Genomic DNA, 20,363 nt, shown 5'->3' on the forward strand with positions numbered 1-20,363 from the left:
ACATTGTGGAGATGTAAATCTGGTCAAACTGTCACATTATGAATACAAAAAACTGGTGCCCACAAGGTTAATCATCAAATTGTAGGGTAAGGGTTGAGGTTAGGCATGCAGTGCGTATGGTGGAATTCATGTAAATTGATGTAATATCCTGTGAAAAAAATGACAAAAAGAAGTTTGAGTGTGTGTTCATGTCAAATTGAAGGGAAATTAAGAAAATGAGAAAAAAACACCTAAATTAAACATCCAGCTAAACTTTTCTTTACACTTTTCCACTCAATAACATATATTTGTGTTTGTTTGCTGAAAACAGAGATGATTAAACCACACATCATTAAAGCTGATTAGCTGATGTTGGTTGGTTAGGCTGCATTAGAGGTGAGACTAAAAAAATGTGCATGCACTAGAGTCAAGCTCTCACTAAGTGGACACTGGGAAACCGATTGATTCCCATCTGATGTTCCAGAGATTGCAAAAAATAGCGAAAGGAAAAGTATTTGGCATTTTTAGAACAAGAATCATAACTAAAGCATAATAATACAATGTCATACAGTATAAAACTTGCATAAAATTCATTCATTCATTACCAGTCTGTACCTCTGAACCATTGTGATTCCCCATAAAAACCTGCAGAAAGTTCCTTCAGTGTCCCATTTTGGATCTCTTTTGCCCGTCTGTATCGGCCAGCTAATCAACATGAACAAATAGAACATCAGGAGGGAATCAATCAGCTTCCCAGAGGGCGAACGCGGCGGCTACAACGCCACAGTTACAAATTGTTTGATATGCTCAACGCTGTCACTGTGGTAGCAAAACCACCATCCACCAACTGCTTCATTCTCCATGTCACAAGACAATTGTGAAGGCAAACTAAGTGATGGGATCTGATAATGAGAGCAATCAAAAAAGTGAGAAGAGATGTATCTGCCAGGAACAAAATTACTATATAATTCAAAATACAGTATGTCCTTACAAAACATCATATTATTCACAAACCGCTTACATACAAGTACAGCACAAACAATAAAAACATCAGGAAAGTATTCCAACTGAAGAGACAGAAAAGGGAGTGGCTGGACGAGGAAAGGTGAAGAGGGGGAGAAAAAGTCTTCAAACCGGTAAGGGGGTTCTATTGGGTTAAACATCACGCTAACTGAAGCTGCAGTGAGACAGTAGCAAGAATATCTCGTCTCTGCATGTTTGACCGGGTCATGTCAAAGTGGAGACAAAGATTGATAGTGAGGTCACTCTCTCTTTCTCTCTCTCTGACCCAACAGCTACATTTGCATTCATCTGGAGTCGTGTTTCTGGCCACCTGGTGGGTGTTAAGTGTAATATTCACTCTCCTTTTAGCTCTGCTTTTGATCTCCACCAACTCCTGAGGGAATTATTTGGCTCTTCAGCTGCTAAATCCTCTACTATGTTCACCAGCTAGATGAAAACTTTGTTTGACGTTACAGTATACAGTATAGTCACCTGCTGCTGAAAACAAAGCTATGAGAGTAATGAGAGTGAATCAAAACTGTAAAGTTACACGCAGGAAAACTAAAACAATGAGCTGAGAGATGCTAAAGCACTACTCAAGGCTTTCTCTGAGTTGCTTGACCGTCCCCTTTCACAAGCAAGCAATCTAGGTTCACTGTTAACTGTTAATTGTTTTAATTAAATTGTTGAAAAGAGCAGCTTTAATCTGTTTCCCAATTCTATAATGCCTACCAACAGTCTACATATATTCATTGTCATGGTACACTGCAGTATTCTTGCCGTTACTGCAACTGTGAAAACCACAAAGAAACAGCAAGAAAATAAGTTTTTTACCAACATTTGCAATTTGTTGTACAGTACTGCAGCTTTAAGTATACTGTTCCTCTTCCATTTTCTTTGTGCATTTACTGTGGGATAATATTTTCCTTCAACAGCACACTTAAAGCAAATGAAGTATGCTGACATCTTCAACTGTGCTTTAATTTGATACTTTTCCAGTTTGAACACATTACATACTCAAAACAATAGAATTAGCATGTAACACAAAATAGGGACATACTGACAATCATCATGTGTTAGGAAATACTGTATAATATTTAGTTTATTTATGGCTGCTTGTGTTTAACACTCATGCATTTGACAATCTTGGCTCATGTTGTTAAATATAAAAATATTTTAATTAATTAATCAACTAATTGTTTCTGCACTAATGGGTGCTGAAACTATATAATCATAATAAATATCAGTTGCTTGTAAGCTGGCAAGTGAACAACCTATTCATCATAATGTATTTGAGAGTAGCGTGCCCTCTGCCTTGACTTCTGCGGTTGAGAACAAGCCAGAGGAAAACCATGTATGTTGTTGTTGTCACATACTGGAGCCCCCCCCCCCCCCTCTATGGCGCTCCTCCAGGCTGTTAATGCACTGATTCCACTGGGTGACAAGGCTAATGTGCAAAATCCACAAAGGGACACAAAAAGGGGAAAGAGAGGGAGAACATGAGGAAAAAGTGGCAAGGAAGCATGGGTAAGAAAGAGAAACATTGCATACGTGCGTGCGTGCGTGCATGCATGAGTGCGTGCGTGCGTGACATGATGTCAGTGTTATTAGGCTTGAGCAGAGCGAGCATGTCCTCGCCAGAGGAGAGAAGCTGTTGATTTGACTGGTTGCGGCCAAGGCCTTGTCGTCCTTGTCCTCATCGCTCTCTCTCTCTCTCAATCCCCTTCTTACTCACTCCCCTCACTCCATTTCATACATATTATAAACCGGATTTAACTTAATCCCAAATCTCTGCCCCTACTGTTTTGCTTCTTTGTCAGGTTGTCATTGTGAATTACAATCTGCACCGAACCTTCTGTCCTGGTTGAAAATAAACATTTAATAAAAATAAATCCATGAAATCTGGTGTCAGTGTGTGTGTGTGTGTGTCCTTAGAAATTCACTGTTCACCCTAGCAGAGGATGACAACCGCTTCACTGTGACACACTCATAGAGAGAGGACATGTGAGGTTCAGATAAAGATCACTGCTGAAATAAAAATGAAATAGCTACTATATGTTGCTTTTCACATTGGTGCTGCATCCACATATCTTTAGTTCAGGGTTACAAATTTCTCCAAAACAGTGCATGCTAACTGCACTGTAGCTGCACGGTTTGCACTACTCAGTTGGAACAGTACAAACACTGCAGCTAGATTTGACTATGAAATCAAGAACAATTTGCTAATTAAAAGAAAATTCCCGAAAGATTTACTATCTTAGTCTTAAATAATTTGCTTTACGTGTCAGAAATTTCACTCTCACTGCACTAAAAGGGTTAAAAATGTTGGAAGCCTGAATTTTTAAGTATAATTATCTGACATCTCACATAGGATAAAACATAACATAATAAGTAGTTGCATGTAGTGTTTGGTTTGTATCTGGCATTTATTTATCCCCACTGTGAATGTCTGTGCACCATTAACCAGAGATTTAAAAACACAATAAAACAAGCCTGCCGCTCTGGATGTGACACTGGCTTTACTGTATTTGGAAGCAGCGCTGTCAATGTAAGAGTGTCAGAGAGGTTTTAAAGGTGTGTGCATGTCCATGAGTACCAGTACTTGTTACAATAGCCTTAATGGAACAGAGTGTTTAGAAGCAGCTAATCCCAACCAGTGATGGAAACAAATGCACCTCATGCTTTGGCCTTCTATTTTTGCCTCCAGCATCCTCAGCACTTCAAGCATGCATCGTCCTGAACCCTGGCTTAGGCAGCTAGCACCTCATTACCATTTTGTAAAGCAGTTAACATAGCCTGGGATGCATTTCCTCCAGGGAGCAGGCAGGAGTGAAAGCTGGGCTACACAGGAAATTCATACAATTTGCATTTTTAGAAGCAATTGGCTGAGGTTGATGAAAAATTCAGCACTAACAAATCCATGTCGGTTAATCCCTAGTCGGATTACTGAGTGAAAAGTCAAATACAGTATCAGGGTGCAGTGATTGTCAAACCATGTGGAGAAAAAAGTACAAACAATGTGGAAAGAATTTGGCCCTTAATCGATCTGAAAACCTTCAGTCCTGTAATCAGTGGTCAGTGGACAAGAAAAAACTGAAAAACCCCTTGGTTTCTCTGCTGCAGAAGTGCACTTCTTTTGCACTGCTACATCCACATTGACTTTCACCCAAGCAGCAACCACCACAGTTGGTTATTTTAATGTCAATCCAAATAGCAAGATGCATTACCAGTAATAACCACTAGATGCTGGCTCCAAAAACATATCTCTATATTTAGGTTGACGGTAAAATTTCTTTCTAAAACTCATCATAAGCTGAACTTTTCTGTTGTGTCTTTGTTGCAATTTTAAAATCATGTTGTGCCTTCACCACTGAGACTCTCAAAATCCACCATCTTGTCCAAGTTGTGAGAGTTGGAAACAGGTAAAGTGTGGGCAAGCTTGGTGGACCAATCATCCGCTTATTGGACCAAAAATTATTATAGAAAAACATACAAGGTTTGGAAGTGAACCAGCTGGAGAACGTCAAAGGGCAAATTGGGTTGAATTAAGCTTAAAAAAAGACGCATATTTTGGTATGTGTTCAACTTGACTTACAGGTGTCTGAACACTTCAACACTCGGCTGTGGTGATCACCACCTGCTTATCCCACCTCACTTCCTTTCAGGCTTCATGCAGTTTTCTTACTCCAAACAGGCAAATTCAACTTCAGTTTAGTACAGTAACACAATAAGTGAGCTACTGAAGACCCTATAGATTACATGTGTTGACTCACGTTGCAAAGGTGCAGACAGGAATGTCATCATTATGGTTGTTACAACCATGTGACATACAAAACTGTTCAGTATTCCACTGGGTGCTATTATTATACCACATCAATGCAGTGGGCACAACAGTAGGCTACCAAAAACCTCCAACAGTCTGGGTCTTTTAACAAACTGACCCCAAAGATCCAGGCACTTACTTTACAGTGACAGCTCAGGGTTGAGGGAGACAAATCTACCAAGTGGGGGAGTGAAGGAGAGGCGTCTATTTTGGCCTAACTGTATAACCTCTCACAGCCTCCTCTGGAGCTGACCCTGCTGGTCATTAATCACCATAAGCTGTTTGGGTCACTCTGAATGAACTGCAAGGCTGGCTGGATTTATTTCAAACATATTGTTTTCACAGAGATATGTGTAACTGTTAATGTGTCTGACTGAAATATGACGCCTACAGTAGCCGGATGGACAAACAATATAGACGGGCAGGCATGACAGGAAACTGGGACATTGAGTAATGAGAATAGAAACAACCTAAATTGATTAAATGAAAAAAGAAGACAGACAGTCAAGACATTCCTCTTCTGATTGATATTCCTATAACATGCTACAGTACATTAAATGTGCTCTAAGAGATGTCATGGGTGCTTTAGGCTAGAACATTTGTTGTCACATCCAGCAAACATCTCCTCACTATCTGCGAGCTGCCTGTCCCCAGAACACACTGCAAAAAAAAACATGTCTCTGTAGACAGCCCAGGGTCTTCAAACGGCAACAAAAATAAACTGTGCCCACGTGCACCACGAAGGATTTACAAACAGTGTTCCAGCGTTCCAGCCAATAACGGACAGGAAGGATTTGGGGGTGGGGGGGTTATTGCACAGAACCACAGAAGGGAGGGGAGGGGCCGGGATGAGGAGGAGGGAGGGACAAGCGTCTCGTTTTGTTTTAAAATGCTTCTAACGTCAGCAAGAAGTAACGTCACCAAACATCGCTTAGAGCACCTTTAATGACCAAGAATGTAGTCAGTCCACAGTCTTGACCAAATTCTAGCCTGTTGGCAAAGCCTTATGGATTTATGTTTAACTCATTAAGTGCACAATCATTAAGCTTGTTCTAGTATTATGACACCCAGATGATTCACATGCAACCCTGGCCTTGAATGTCAAGTCACAGCAGGTCTGGAGAAACTTTCAAAAAGACATTTCACTAGCAAATTGCAGCGGAAGAACGGAGTCTCATTTTCCTGTGGTGCATTTTCCTATGGTTTCTGTAAATAAACAAGACGTTAAGCCATGCTAGCAGCTTTGTAAGATACTTTGCAGCTTAGGCTGATGGGAACGTCATTAGTATTGTATTGGTCATAAACCAAATTTTGGATCAATTACAATTTTGTCTATTCAACCAACAGTTAAACCAAATTCCTCCTCTGGAATTCATGAATGCGTGTACAAAATGTCATAGCAATCTCTTCAGTAGATTTTAAGATATTTCAGTCTAGACCACTGTGGGGTATAGACTAACAGTCTATAAGACCAAAACCATCCCTAGAGCCACGCTGAGCGTTGCTAAAAAGCACTACTCAAAGACAATGGAGGTGTAGTGAGGCACAGTTCATCTTGCTCTCACAAAAGTCTGACTTGACTGAATAAACAAGATGGTAAAACTAGTGTGACAACGGGCACTCCCAATAGCCTTTGCTAAACATCTTGAAAGAAGTAATATTCTTTTGAAAATCATCCGACACCTTTCAGACACTGGGTTAGAGATTTGCTAACTTCTCTGGTATTGGAGAAAATCAATACCCTACTTAGAGGTAAACGTCATGTCTCTACTAAGATACCTATTGAAAAGTACTAGAACACTACATTTTTAATTTTCTCTGTTGATTTTATGTTACTTTTTTTTCTTCTTTTATATTGTTTTTCTGTGTCTCTATTTTTTTGTATGGCTATGTATGAAAACAATTAACTATATTAACATCATTCTCAAAATCTGTGACAACATGCACTGCAAGCACATTTGACGAGTTTGGATAAAAACTTCTGAGGTCAATCTTATCATCAAAAAAACAAACCAAACATTAACTATACTTTACGTGATAAAGTATGGTCCTGTGATACACTGTGGATATCAAGCTGTCAACATGTACAATGTATAAATTATGTATATGTTATTGTCTCTGCTGGTGGTCTGCCCTGCAAAGTTGAGGGCACTTTCTCATGCCCACACACACACACACACACACACACACACACACACACACACAAAGGCTATAATTTATCTAAGGGGATAATAAAAATCAAAAATAGCACCTCAAAATGTAGATTCTCAAGCTTTCTCTCTGCTATTGTTAGTAAACTTCCCAGCAATCACTACAGAGGCAATTTGCCCAAACTCCCAAACCACTGGAGACTTCTGGAGGTCATCAGAATGTTTTTTTGAATCTGGTGTCTCAGAAAAAAGCACAAACTACAACCCTGTGATATCACTCATATCTGGACATCACCAATCAAAGTGTGTGTGTGTGTGTGTGTGTGTATTGGGAGGGATTCTTAAAACAGGCCCGAGAACAGCATCTAGAGGCCAGCGGGTACACCTGCTCTCAAGAGGAGACAAACCTCGCCAGCAGCTGGTTAAACAACACACACACACGCAAAAACCTCCAGCTTCTTATTTATAACCTCGCCCACACAGCAGAGAAGAAGCAGCCTCACAGACAGACAGACAGTAACAGCTGGTTACTGGAATGAAGCCAAGGAGTTCAGGTCACACAGGAGGAACATTGAACATTAGGTCCAACACAGAGAGCGGTTATGGCTTTAATAATGATAATGAGAAATGTCCACCACAAGTTTCCAAAGTGATGTACTAAAATGTATAGGTACGATTACAAACATGTTCAATTTAACTATTTGTATATTACATTTTTAGTCTAAAAGAAGTAAATCAATTCTTCATATTTGTAAAGCTAAAACAAAAACTCTTCATTTTCACTCAGTTTTTTCAACTATCACTCACTATTTGTTCCATGACTAGTTGTCTCTTTCATTTTAAAGTGATTATGATATCTATGTAGAAAAGAACTCTATCAAAATTGAATTAAAAATACAAATTACTGGTGCTGGTTGTAGTTAAATGAGTTAATAGTTTCTAAATTGAGTGTTGCAATTCTGTTTTTGCAAATCATCATGTCCTCATTCATCTCAAACCAAAATTATCTTCATGACATAAAGTGTTTTGGCATAACTAAAGAGAGACAAAAAACGTCATAATTATCAAATATCAAATATCCACCCTTTATAAAGGAGTCAGATTTTCAATCTTGCTAATTTTTATTCAGAAAAGTGACCCCTGAGCAAGCTGTGTTGCGTGTGTTTGTGTGTGTGTGTGTGTGTGTGTGTCATCACATCATCAGTCTTACATTTATGTAACTGACTGGTTGGCTTATCATTAAAATGATATATGCATGGATTAATTTATCCTCTATTGGAGTAAAACACAATTCTTTTGGTGCTGATGGGTGTTTAAAAAAAGGACATACTGCAAATTAGCCATTATTACATACCCTTTGGCATACAGACTTATTGATGATACAGTGTAACAAAGTTGTGCGACATGATAGCCTTTAGCTGTGCAGCACCATATTATGTTATCGGATTGAAAATATATCCAGCATATTGATCAAAAAACATTTTAAAACCAAAATAGTTAATCCAGCAGCTGAGATCAGATTGATTTGAAGTGATAGAAGATGGCCCTTACTCATAATCAGGCAAGATATGGGCTCTCCATTAATAACACACTGCAGCATATTTATAATGGAGGCTTGTGCAGCTTCAGTTTCAGTACTGTGAAAATAAATAAATACTACAGTATATGCCTCTTTATTTTGTTATGTGTGCACATTTACGCCCAGCACTGGGGTTTTAGCCACTAACGTTCCTGAAAACTGGGGCGTCCACCAGCTCACCAAGAGCGATTGCCCCATGTTGGCTAAGTTCTGCACCGGCCCGGGTTCGGATCCGACCTTTGCTGCGTGTCATCCCTCCATCTCACTACCCCTGTCATGTCTATCAACTGTCAGTCTAATAAAAGAAAAAAAAAGTTCTTGAAGACTACGCAGAGAAGACAACACATGACAGTATGAATCAACCAAATTATGATTTGTAACTTCAAATCGGTTTCGTCCTGCAATAAAATCTTAATTAGTAGGCTACAACTTAAGGACAAAGTGTTAGGTCAGCTTGACACTATAATGCGACGTCAATTAGTCACTGTGCCAACTTTACACACAAACAAGCTTTAGTTAAGCAACTTTGTCTGTCATTTAGCATTTTAAGCTTATATCCCTTTTATAATGTCACAGGCCAACCATTATAAGTGCATAATTAACTAACTTAATGAATGAGCGAGCTCTCTACCTTGCGTCACGTTCCTCATGTCCAGAGTGTGTTTCGCCTACAGCAGGAACATGCTGCTGCAGCGCAGTCAGCTACCGAAGGTTTCAAGCTGCGTCTGTGTGTCCACCTGGAGGTGTGGAGGGTGTCCTCTCAAGCCCTGTTGTTAGGGTAGGCAGTGCAGCGTCCTCCTGGTGCCGATGAGTCTCCAGTGTCTGATTCCACCTGGCAGCGGGAGCGCGCAGCAGGGAGCGGAAATCAATGGGCGCTGAGTGAGTGCAAGTCAATGTTCAGCAGTGAATGAAACCAAACTGGGAGAAAATGCATTTCTGTAACATTGAGAATCGCGTTCACTTGATCATACTACTCACTCACTCACTCAACCAAATGTGACGTTGCACGACACACCTACCTAGATTTACCTAGATGAACTGAAAGGGAAATCTTTATTTACCAAAATTGTATGTTCTCTATCTGAATATTGGTCCTGTATTCACCACCTGAAGCTTTATTCTCTTCCTGCTGTGTCAAATTAAACCATATTTATAGCACACAAAAGGAGGATGACATATTCAGAGCCAATACACAAGGAGAGTGGATTGCCATTGATAATTTAAACAATTAAGGAAAAGTCAGGTTAAAAAGGAAAAGATTTGTATGTACTCATAAAGCAGAAACTTTTAAACTCTACATCCCTAAAGTTGGTCGAAAGATAACAGTTTAGATGGATGTCTCATGTGTAACAGCATGATCTTGAATTTGTTTAAATGACAACATAAGAGACGCCTGAGAAAAACCTCTGCACTTTTTTTGTTTTTTTTCCCCTTATGAATGTAATTTGTGTTACTATAAGGACATGCAGCGGCATCTCTCTGTCTCTCTCTCACACACACACACACACACACACACACACCGCAGTATGATGATGTGTCACATGCTGCTGCTGCTGTTTACATCACTGCTTCCTTTCTCGTGGGAAGGATGAAAAACAGCTTATTATTATATAAGAGACACAAAGGAATTTCCTTTGCAGAATGAGATTTGTATCATTTCAAAACAATTTTAAGAAATTAGGGCAATGACAATGTTCATATAGAGAATTATTATCATATATATATAATGATAATAATAATAATAATAATAATAGTAATCATAATAATAATACATGCATACAGTGATCACTGGGTTTAATGTAACAGTCTCTTATTTACAGGGCTTTTAATTCCCACTCTTCTTTTTATGGGATGACATAATAATTAAATAATGAATTTGTTTGATAAACAAACTGTCTATTGATATAAAATATGCAATCCATGTTAAAGTCTCAACATTACCTGTCCAGTAAGTAAACCATTATAGAGGAAGCTAGGTTGGTGATGACATGATGAGGCGTTTCCCCGGCATAAGATGATGATGATCATCCCGTTGACATCTCCTTACAGGATGGTTTTGGTTGTCCTGCATGATAAACAGTATCTGTAATGCACTGATGACACTTGCTTAATTCTGTTCTCCATTTCATTTGGATTTCCCAGCATCAACAGATAACTTGCTTTTCATGTCAGAATTTTTTGCCAAGGTCCGTTTCATAACAATGTTTGAAAATTAATTTCCTGTTTGGCTCGGAGGTTGCAATAACAACAGAGAGCATCCAACATGCAGTACATGCAACTCACCAGCAGTGACTGATAGCAATTAAATCAAAATTTACAGGGGAGTTTCAGTCAATTGGGTAAACAATACATCAACAATTGGTATAAACTGAAGTATAAGTATTCTAAAGAGGAGCATGTGCGTTTTGCTAACTCTAAATGGAGAAAAGGGAGTAGTCTTTTGGTGGGCATGGATGCATCCCTTGGTATACCTTTATTCCTTCTGAGGTTGGGTTAAAAGGCAGCTGCTTCTTCTCAGAGAAGATATGCTGATGTGGAGAGTCATCCAATAAAGGGGCTTTTCATTCAATCAAATCTGTGTCCATACAATTTACTTTTCAATCCACTAGATGGAGCAATGATCAGTGTGGGACAGTGAATATCTTTGGACCCAAATGATTCCCTACAACATCCTCCTTCCTTTCTAAAGTTTATTGAACTTTTTACCACAACACAATGATTCACATACAATACAGCATAGTGATGAGTCTATATATACAGAACTGTGATTCTTCACATAATCATGTTGACGCTACAGTATAGGCATACAGAAATAAATAAAACAAACATTTCTTTGACCGAAATTAGTGTGTGCATTTCTTTTGCATTTTACTATGTCATGGCAAGCTATTTTACTTACAAGATTAACAATATATAGCACATGTATTTTAGATATGTAATAAGACAGTTGGACAGCAGGTGGCAATATAATACAAATCCTGCCCCTCCTTTGGATTTAATTATACTTGAAACATGATGTCAAATAGAGGGTTTGCTTGGACACACACAGTAGGGTCTGACCAGAAGTATTTTTTTAATTTCAGATTTCATTTGCTAGAATGGAGACACTGTGTATAAGATGTTGTTATTTCTGTAGATTTATCATCCCATTTTTCTGCTAAGCCTCGAAGAATACCCGCTGAACTGATTTTTCATCAGTACTCACATGAAGAAGACAGTGGTGATGGCTCTTGGCGGCTGTGATTGTGAATATGAAGCCCTGAGATGTTGTTTATGAGCATAGAGCATGACACAGAGCGGTGCTGTCATAAATTAGGCTGTTATGTATTAGACAATTTACATACTCAGGTCCTATTTGGGCTAAATAGTCCAGTTATGCCATGTAATACACTTAACTTAGCATAGAGAAATGTTTTTCAATGTAAAAGATTTTGTTTTTTAAAAGCTGTTTGGTTGTAAAGCACGTTTCCTTTAAGAGCTACATGCTTCTGTTCTTATCTGTCCTTTATTTCAGTGACTCAGCTCAGTCCAAACACATCCATATGTTTGCCACCCACCAGAGACATGTTGCAATCTTCTATCCTGATTGGCTGGTCAGGATTTCTGACAGAAGAATAACAGCACGCCTTGACAACAAGTCTGACCATCCCAGACTGGTGGCTGCTCAGCTGGGGGCTCGCTTGTAGACACTCCCTAATCTTCAGACTGTTGATGGGTCTGTTTAAAAAGCTGTTGAATCACTAAAAATACATCCATATAGTATAAACATTGTTTAGACAATACATAGTCTGACTTTACATTAGGAGACAAAGGATGCACACATTATAATTTCAGCCTTACTAGGTACCAAATAGGACAATGCATCAAGCACCAGGAATAAATATATTTATATATTTGAAAATCCATGTAGTATACCTTGATCTCACTTTACGTGATAAACCCAAACTTTCTGGTCCTGCACTAGAATGTTTTTGCTAGCATGTTTTCAGCCCAGCCCTGATTCTCTGTAATGTTTGACGACGAATCTGTGTATAAATGAACTTCAGAAGAATATAACTACTGCTCTGATAAGAGCTTTTAAATCTACTTACAGCTAATGATTTACTAAAGTTGCATCTTTCTCTAGAAACTTTAAGATCAGCTCTTATTCAACATCTAAGAGGATGTTAGTATAGTGTAATAAGTGTATAATGAGTAGCTCTAGAGGTAGTACTTACAAATGTATGCAGACGTGTTAGTTTGATCATGAGAAGTCAGCTCTTGTCAAGGCTCAATATGAAGACTTACAAGGTGTTGGCGCAATGCAGGGTGGGATCAACAATAAATGGAAGTGCGTAATATTACCTGAAATATACAATGGCATCATACAGCTGCAACATCACAGTATCAAAGCAACAACAAAAGGTTTCCTTGACACAGACTGGGTTTCCCTGACACGTTTCTCCTTATGTCCACTTGTGATGTGTTTTTGTTGTTATACCTGTGTTTGAGTCACATTAACACAACAGACCAGTTTAACTTTAAAATAGGATCGGAAAATCTCTCTCTCTCTCTCTCTCTCTGTCTCTCTTTCTCTCTTTCTCTCTTTCTCTCTCTCTCTCTCTCTCTCTCTCTCTCTCTGTGTGTGTGACATCTGTCGAAGTATATCAGACTCTACACTCAAAGCATACCAGCCCCTGACTGGAATCAGGACACATGCAAAGATTTGAAAGCTAACCTGCTGAGCGACATGCATGCAGAGTGTGGGTCTTCTGTTACAAGCTGGCGTTACACACTACACTCCTATTTACGACAGAGAAAAAGGTCACATCTGCCTACAGTATGTCATTCACATGTTGCCCTTAAGAAGATGTGGAGGCTGGAACAGTTGCTGGTCAAAAACCTCTACTGAAGTATACAGCACTATTATTTACAACATATGTGTACTAAGTCATCAGGGATGGAGTAAGTCCCTTTTCAGCTCAACCCCCTCAGGAGGTAATCAGCATCAGTGATATCTGGTGACAAATTGATTGGCAGAGAGATCAATGAGTTGATTAAGTAAAGTTCTGTATTTAAAAAAAACGAATTCTGGTCTAATTTACTTCCTCTACTGACTGAACTGGAAGGGACTGGACCCCAAACCTAAGGTAGATAGTGGTCACCAAAGGAGTTGGAGGGGCTTCATCTAGTTTGAAGACTACAGGGCTACAGATCTTCATCATCATCTTCATCAGTAATGCAGTGGAGGGACGGGGGAGACAGGCTGCATGCAGATGGAAGGAGAGGGTCCCTGGACGGGTACAGTGTTTGGTCATCTTCTGGAAAGAGACAATAAAAGGAAGTCATCGTTTGGAGAAATACAGAAATACGTTGATTGTTCTATAAGATGTTTCTTATTAAAAGGACCATAGCAATGGCTTTTTCCACCTTATTAATTTCTGTGTGTAAACTGTGAGTTGATTTTTATAATGTACTAAAAGAAATTGAAGGACAGACACTTGTCTAAAATGTAAATTAAAATGCAGATGACTCGTTGTTAATGTCTATCTGTATGGAAGAAGATTTTAGTGTGTGTGTGTGTGCGTGCGTGCATGTGTGTGTGTCTGACTGTGTACTTTGTTAATTACCATGGCATTAACTTGCGGCGGTCTCCTGCTGAATGATGTAGTGCCTGTTTGAATCATCCACCTCGCTGCCACAGTAAACATCACTTCTGATACAGATAAACAAACACAACACTCAGCATCGTAATCCTGTCGTAATTCTATTTGCTGTTGTTTTACTGTAAACTTAGTGTAACTGGCAGCCTCACCTGTTATCATTGATGTCTCTCGTTTCACTGATACTGTTACCTGCTGGAAATAAAACAATAGATTAATTCCTATCTTGATAAAGATGATCAATATACCTATAATATAATAAAGACTGTATAAAGAACACAGAGCTGCTGACAATAAACATCTCATACTCTAACTGATTTGATGCCAAACTCTGTGTACATGTGCACGCATGTATACATGCATGTGAACATCAGTTTGGATACAGATACGTGTTGTTATTACCGTTGTCAATGTTGAGTGGGAAGGACTCCAGTATGTCTCCAGTATATCTGCCTGCTCTGTAGCCCAGCGCTGTGGAAACTCTGTGTAAAACATCACAGAGGGAACAGAAAACAAAAACAAATATAAGCACAGCATTAGACAGTACAAGTTAGGGAGACTTGCCTGATCAAGCTATTTGAAAAATCAGAAGGTCCATAGAGTAAAAAGGAACACAATGTTTAAGCAATACGTAATATCAAAGAGAATAGCCTGCCAGCTGTAGGCTATAATGAATGTCCATGCTTGGATGAACAACCACTCAGTACCAAAACCACAGGATGCTCTGTTTTTAGAAGACTAGTGCTGACTCTTCCTGAACTCTGTCATCTGACATACTGTATGTCACAGATCTTACTTAAGCCATGCAATCTGTGGCCTGAAATGGTAGAAGGAAGGATTTAAACTCACGTGTTACTCTGGACAGAGTTTGGGTTGCAGTTTGAGCTGGCAGCGCTCGGCTGTGTCACGTTGCCCTGGAAGAGGGCGTTGCTGTAGGTATTGGCCTGTTCAGTGGCACGGATGTAAGTGTAGAACGGGTTGGTGGGAGAGCAGACGGGCAGCTGCTTTGGTCTCACTGGCTTAGCTGTCAGGGTAGTAATGTGATATAGGATACAATAATAATAAAACTGGATTAAAGAAGAGACAGAAAGTCAGTCTAAAATTTCTTGCATTTCAGACATTTCATTTAGGAAAATACCAATACAATCAATAAATCAAATGATCAAGCTCAGTGCTGTACCGATCTGTGCTGCATGGGGGCGCCTCAGGGCGCTTTTTGCCCTCATGGCATCCTTGATGCGGTCGACCTCCTGCTGGTAGCGGCGGCGGTCCATCATTGCGCCTTCTTTGGCATCTCTCAGTGCAGTCTCCAGGGCCTTAACTCTCTCAGCAGTAGACCGAAGACGTTTCTCCAACTTTGGAAGCTCACAACGCAGATCTGCATTGTCACGTACCAGCTGGAAGGGAGAGAGACAGAGGGAGGGGTGAGAAATGACACAGGGTGGGAAAATTGGAATCTAAATTAAAAAAAATAATCAGTGTGAAGAAAGAAGAGAAAAAAGAGGAAGAGGAAGGAGTGAAAACATGTAGCCAAGTATGGCACTTACAACTTAAGAAGCTAATTCAGTTCCTGTTTAAAATGCTTCAAGAATTACAAATCCATAAAAAGGTATGCAATTACAGTAATGTGATGCAATATCATTTAGTTAGTCACTTCCATCACACCAGTTACAAATAAAAAGACATTGAGGGCAGAATTTAGAGGGCACAATGTGTTTACATTACAAGATATTTGTGATTTTTGAATATACTCCTTTACTTAAAGTCTGTTCAATATAGCAATACATTAAAAAACTGAAAATAAAAATCTGTTATGAACCCACTGAGGTCTGACTCCTGGGTGTACATTTCTGGCAACTAGCAGGCAAATTATCCCCCAGAATTACTTCATCTCGTAAAATTAGAATATCAGTCTCCTAGTCTTAACAGGAACTGTGTTTCCGTCACAAAAAAGTTATAGTTCCTTTCATCCTCTCTGTGTATTTCTCACCTGTTTGTGAACCTTTGTAAGTTGGTCCAGGTTATTCTCAAGAAAGGAAATCTTCTGCTTCTGGGTGCAAGACCCCCCGCTATCATCAGGCTCCATTTCGGAACTCTGCAGAGAGTAAAGTTAAGCACAAAGGTGAGTAAACAAATAGTAAGCAAGGTGGAGAAAGAGGTTTTGTAGTGTCCAGTGGCAGAAAATGCTGGTAACACCTGTCGCGGGCTGACAGAAGACTTTATAATTACAGCAGATTACCATGAGAATACCTTTCAAACTCACTTTTGAGTAATTGTGGTTTAAAACCTTCCGCCGTATCTGTCATCAATACATGGTTAAATGTGCCAAACAAGCCCCTTTTAGAACAGCTATTCACCCAGTATTTAGCATAGTAACATACTAACTCCTTGCAAGGCTTTTCTGTTGGATCTTTAATCCACTAGTCTATCCAAAAGGGGAACTTCCCAATACCAAAAAGTCAAGGGGATTACAAGAATGGAGGATATTGTTGGTATTCTCAAGTTTATCAATGGGAATTTACTACACAGACTCCTTAACATCACGTAATATTATCATCTTTGAGCTGCTTACTTTTTTAACCCGCGACGTGAGGTCTTGAACGAACAGCTTGCGCAGGTTGTGGAGGGTCTGGAGTTCGCGGGCCTGGACAGACAGATGGAGAGCAGGTTAGGAAAACAATTCTGCATGTACAAGATGTTAGTGAAAGGTAATTCAAAAGAAAAGATAGCAGACTTAGGTAAGTTAAGACTCTAAGGTGTAAGGAAAGAGAGAGACAAAGAGACAACAAGGGACAATGTTTCAGAAGAGACAGAGTTACATAGACAGTGGTGTATATTTTACTCACGACAGTCTCCTCCAGACCCTTCAAGTCCTGTTTAGTCTGCTCATGGCGCTCATGCAGGAATCTGACAGAAACAGCAAAACCATCATTACTAATAACACAATATTTCTGTGTATCAATGTTTTTTTTGAGTGCCCTCTGCTGGAATTATAAAGAAGAGACAGTGGACTGTATCAATTCTTTACTCAAATGGACCTCAACAATACTTACGAGAGCTCCTCCAGACGCTCACTCTTGGTGTTGTCCTGACTCTTCAGGCGTTCAAAGTCAGCGCGAACATGAGCCAGCTCCAGCTCCAGCTTGGAGTTACGACTGGAGGTGGGAAACAACAGCACACATGTTGGGCAGATAAAAGAGATAAGAAAGAGTTGAATGAACAGCAAACCTGTTTTATTCAACAGATAATAGTTGGTAAACCTTGGTGTCCGCAGTATGAAAACATTCTATGTCATATTGTAAATAATCAAAATATCATAAAAAAAATAATAATGTTAAATTATCACATCTCTGGTATCTATGTGTAAATAGAAAGAACTAATTAAGATGGTCACAGACTCAGTGAGCTCGTCAATGATCCTCTGCTTCTCATTGATCTCATCCCGCAGGCGGGCCAGCTGCTGGTGATGGAGGCCACGGTGAGACTCCTGCTGACGGGAAACCTTCTGCAAATGAAAAGAGCAAAAGGCACAACGATTTCAGAGATGCATGCTTTAGCAACAACATTTATGAGTCTCACACAACACCACTCTGGTCTTGAGTGAAACTATGACTAATAGTTGCCAATTGTAATGCTATTTTGTAAAATAAAGCAGAAAACGGGAACAGCTTTACAGTACAGTGCAAGTCATGCCCATATTTGGCATTGAGGGACTCCAAAAAAAGTAATGGAAAGTAACACTGTGGTATTAGATTATGGAACTGACCACATTTTTAAATAGATAATAAGAAATTGTATTGAAATACATTTTTAAAGTTACCCTCATAAACCCTGCACTTAGCCCCCTACAGGAACTAAAATACGGGCGTGAAATGGCACAAAGGAGTTAGATATTTACAATAAATACCTTGTTTGTATTATAGTCTGGGTGGAAAAGATGCCTGTGTCACAATTTAAATTAATTAGGTAAAAATCAGTGAATCAGTTTACTAAGGTTTTTGCGGGGCACAAAACAATTGCCTTATATCGTTTTCTTACCTTCACATTTCCATCCTCAGTCTCACCCTTCTCTCCATCCTTCTCCTCAAGCAGGGAGTTATCTGTAAGAAGAAAAAGAGAAAGAAAGCATTCACCACAGAGGAACAACCTAATAACCATCCAATTTCCTTTTGCTTGAACAGTAATTCTGTAGTTAATATTTTGTGTGTGTGTATACGTGCGCTATGCAGGTTACCCTGGTCTTGCAGCTTGGCCAGCTCTTCGCTCAGGGAGTCGTGGCTCTCCTCCAGCAGCCTCTTCTTCTGCTCCACGCTCTGCATGTACTCTGTCAGCGAGCGGATCTTAGCTTCATGCTGTACAAACACAAACAAACGCACACACAGGAAATACAAATAAAAAAAGCCATAAAAACCCATTCACAACAAACTACAATATTTGATTATTTCACGCAGGCTTTCCTCCACTGCATCTCTCCCCTGACATCCTGTCCCACTCCCTTCATCCCTCACCTGGGAGATGAGGAGCTGGCATGAGGAGAGCTCCCTCCCGGTTTCCTCCATCTTGCGGTGGCACTCCAGCTGCATGTTCTCCAGCTGGCGGCAGCGCTTCACCATGCTCTTCACCTCTGACTTGATCTTGCTGATGTAGAGGCGAGCCACCGTGAACTCTTCTTCAATCGCGCCGCTAATCTCCACCGGCTGAGGATTGTGGAAAAGAGGGTGATTGTTTTCTCTTCGATGCTTTCTTCTCCAGTCGAGATTAACAAGAAACTCAACTCAACTCAACTCAACACACTATATGTACTGTACCTACAGTAAATGTACAGTACATTTAAACCTCTGTTTACCCTTAAAGACAACTCACCAGCTTGATCTCCCCGTTGCCTACGATGGTGCTGAACTCACTGAGGTCCCTCATCAGACCGTTGAGGACGTCGGCAATGCGTTTCCTCTGCTGCCCGCTCACTTCCTGCATACGAGACAACTCCGCCTCCAGCTCCATCAGACTGGCCTGTAAGAGAAAAAGAGAAAATCAGTCAGGACCAGGGAAGCACAACCAGTTTCCAACAGAAAGCACCCAGAGACCACATATCACCAGAGAAAGGTTTATGGTACATCTAGATCGAGACATCAGGATACCTTCATGTGTAAAATACATAAAAGTAAGGTTAGCCCAAATAGGACAGAGGCACTGTTGCAGTTTCAAGCTTTTAGTTTTAGTCATAACTGTTTTTGGAGAACATCTAAAACTTGTGCCTGAACAGAAAGGCTTTCATGTGAGGATTTCATTTCAAATGATTAGGTTGCCAGCTTCACCTATAGGTCCTTTAAATGTGAATGCAGAATTATACGGTGTTATAGCAGTTAAGCCACATGGAGAAGAAATTGACAACCATTTGAGAAACAGTACTGCATTGCAAAAATCCATTTCTTTTCAGTCCTCTACAGCTAAGCTTTATGTAAAAAAGTCTCTAACACTTCTCCTCCAGTACTTGACTGTCATGTAATTCCTGCAGTATTTCCGCTCACTGTTACAGGTGCTTGACTCTTGCAGCAAGCAAGCAAGTGTCCTTCTGTTTCAACTCCTTTCTTTGATTTTAGCTCTCCGTCAGCCAATCTCACAACGTACCATTTTCTGGGACAGTTGGTCAGCCAGCAGCTGGTTCTGCAGGCCCTTCTCCTCCACCTCCTGGCTCTTCTGGTCATAGTTGATAGCAAGCTCCTCCAGAGCCTGCAGCACCTCCTTCACCTCAGCCTTGGCGCAGTCGCTCTCCACCTGAAGCCTGCCGAGTTCAGCCTGGACCTTGTCCCCATCACCCTTGGATGAGGCTAGGAGCTGGAGGAAACAGCCACTTAATTCTTCAGGGGCTGTTTCAATGCTGATGCTTTGTTTTAAAGGGGCTCTAAGCGATGTCACGCATGTTTTAGGCTACAACATTAGTTGTCACATACAGCAAACATCTCCTCACTATCCACAAGCTGCCTGTCCCCAGAACACACTGTAAAAAAAAAGGGTCTCTGTAGACAGCCCAGGGTCTACAAATGGCAACAAAAACGAAACGTGTCCACCTGCACCACATAGCATACACAAACAATTTTCCTGCGTTCATGCCAATAACCGACAAGAAGGATTTGGGGGTGGGGGTTGGGGGGGTGGGGTTAGTGAGCAGAAGCACAGAAGGGAGGGGA

At 40.2% G+C, this 20,363-nt stretch overlaps 1 protein-coding gene and 1 long non-coding RNA gene across 10 annotated transcripts in view; one reads left to right on the forward strand and one right to left on the reverse strand.

Annotated features, from left to right (window-relative positions):
- The first annotated feature begins 8,759 nt into the window (after nucleotides 1-8,759).
- LOC117947355 overlaps nucleotides 8,760-20,363 on the forward strand; it is a 15,485-nt gene continuing 3,881 nt past the window's right edge. Inside the window, exon 1 of the long non-coding RNA XR_004657216.1 lies at nucleotides 8,760-8,826. This is a non-coding gene — a long non-coding RNA (uncharacterized LOC117947355). The remainder of the gene's footprint in view (nucleotides 8,827-20,363) is intronic.
- The window catches only part of kif5aa (kinesin family member 5A, a), a 19,577-nt gene continuing 10,423 nt past the window's right edge, over nucleotides 11,210-20,363 (reverse strand). The window contains exons 14-29 of one of the 9 annotated variants that reach the window (XM_034876120.1): nucleotides 19,804-20,010; nucleotides 19,039-19,185; nucleotides 18,684-18,872; nucleotides 18,410-18,527; nucleotides 18,214-18,275; nucleotides 17,574-17,680; nucleotides 17,229-17,330; nucleotides 17,022-17,082; nucleotides 16,748-16,819; nucleotides 16,166-16,270; nucleotides 15,356-15,632; nucleotides 15,025-15,199; nucleotides 14,578-14,657; nucleotides 14,328-14,367; nucleotides 14,143-14,225; nucleotides 11,210-13,833 (exon numbers count right to left, since the gene is read on the reverse strand). In XM_034876120.1, coding sequence (XP_034732011.1) covers nucleotides 14,150-14,225; nucleotides 14,328-14,367; nucleotides 14,578-14,657; nucleotides 15,025-15,199; nucleotides 15,356-15,632; nucleotides 16,166-16,270; nucleotides 16,748-16,819; nucleotides 17,022-17,082; nucleotides 17,229-17,330; nucleotides 17,574-17,680; nucleotides 18,214-18,275; nucleotides 18,410-18,527; nucleotides 18,684-18,872; nucleotides 19,039-19,185; nucleotides 19,804-20,010 — 1,818 coding nt within the window. In that variant the 3' untranslated portion in view covers nucleotides 11,210-13,833; nucleotides 14,143-14,149. Of the gene's footprint in view, nucleotides 13,834-14,142; nucleotides 14,229-14,327; nucleotides 14,371-14,577; nucleotides 14,658-15,024; nucleotides 15,200-15,355; nucleotides 15,633-16,165; nucleotides 16,271-16,747; nucleotides 16,820-17,021; nucleotides 17,083-17,228; nucleotides 17,331-17,573; nucleotides 17,681-18,213; nucleotides 18,276-18,409; nucleotides 18,528-18,683; nucleotides 18,873-19,038; nucleotides 19,186-19,803; nucleotides 20,011-20,363 lie in introns of all 9 variants that reach the window. The other 8 variants (XM_034876118.1, XM_034876116.1, XM_034876119.1 and 5 more) reach the window with 8 other exon arrangements.

This window comes from Etheostoma cragini, chromosome 7 (genome assembly GCF_013103735.1).
Source record: "Etheostoma cragini isolate CJK2018 chromosome 7, CSU_Ecrag_1.0, whole genome shotgun sequence".
NCBI lineage: Eukaryota > Metazoa > Chordata > Actinopteri > Perciformes > Percidae > Etheostoma > Etheostoma cragini.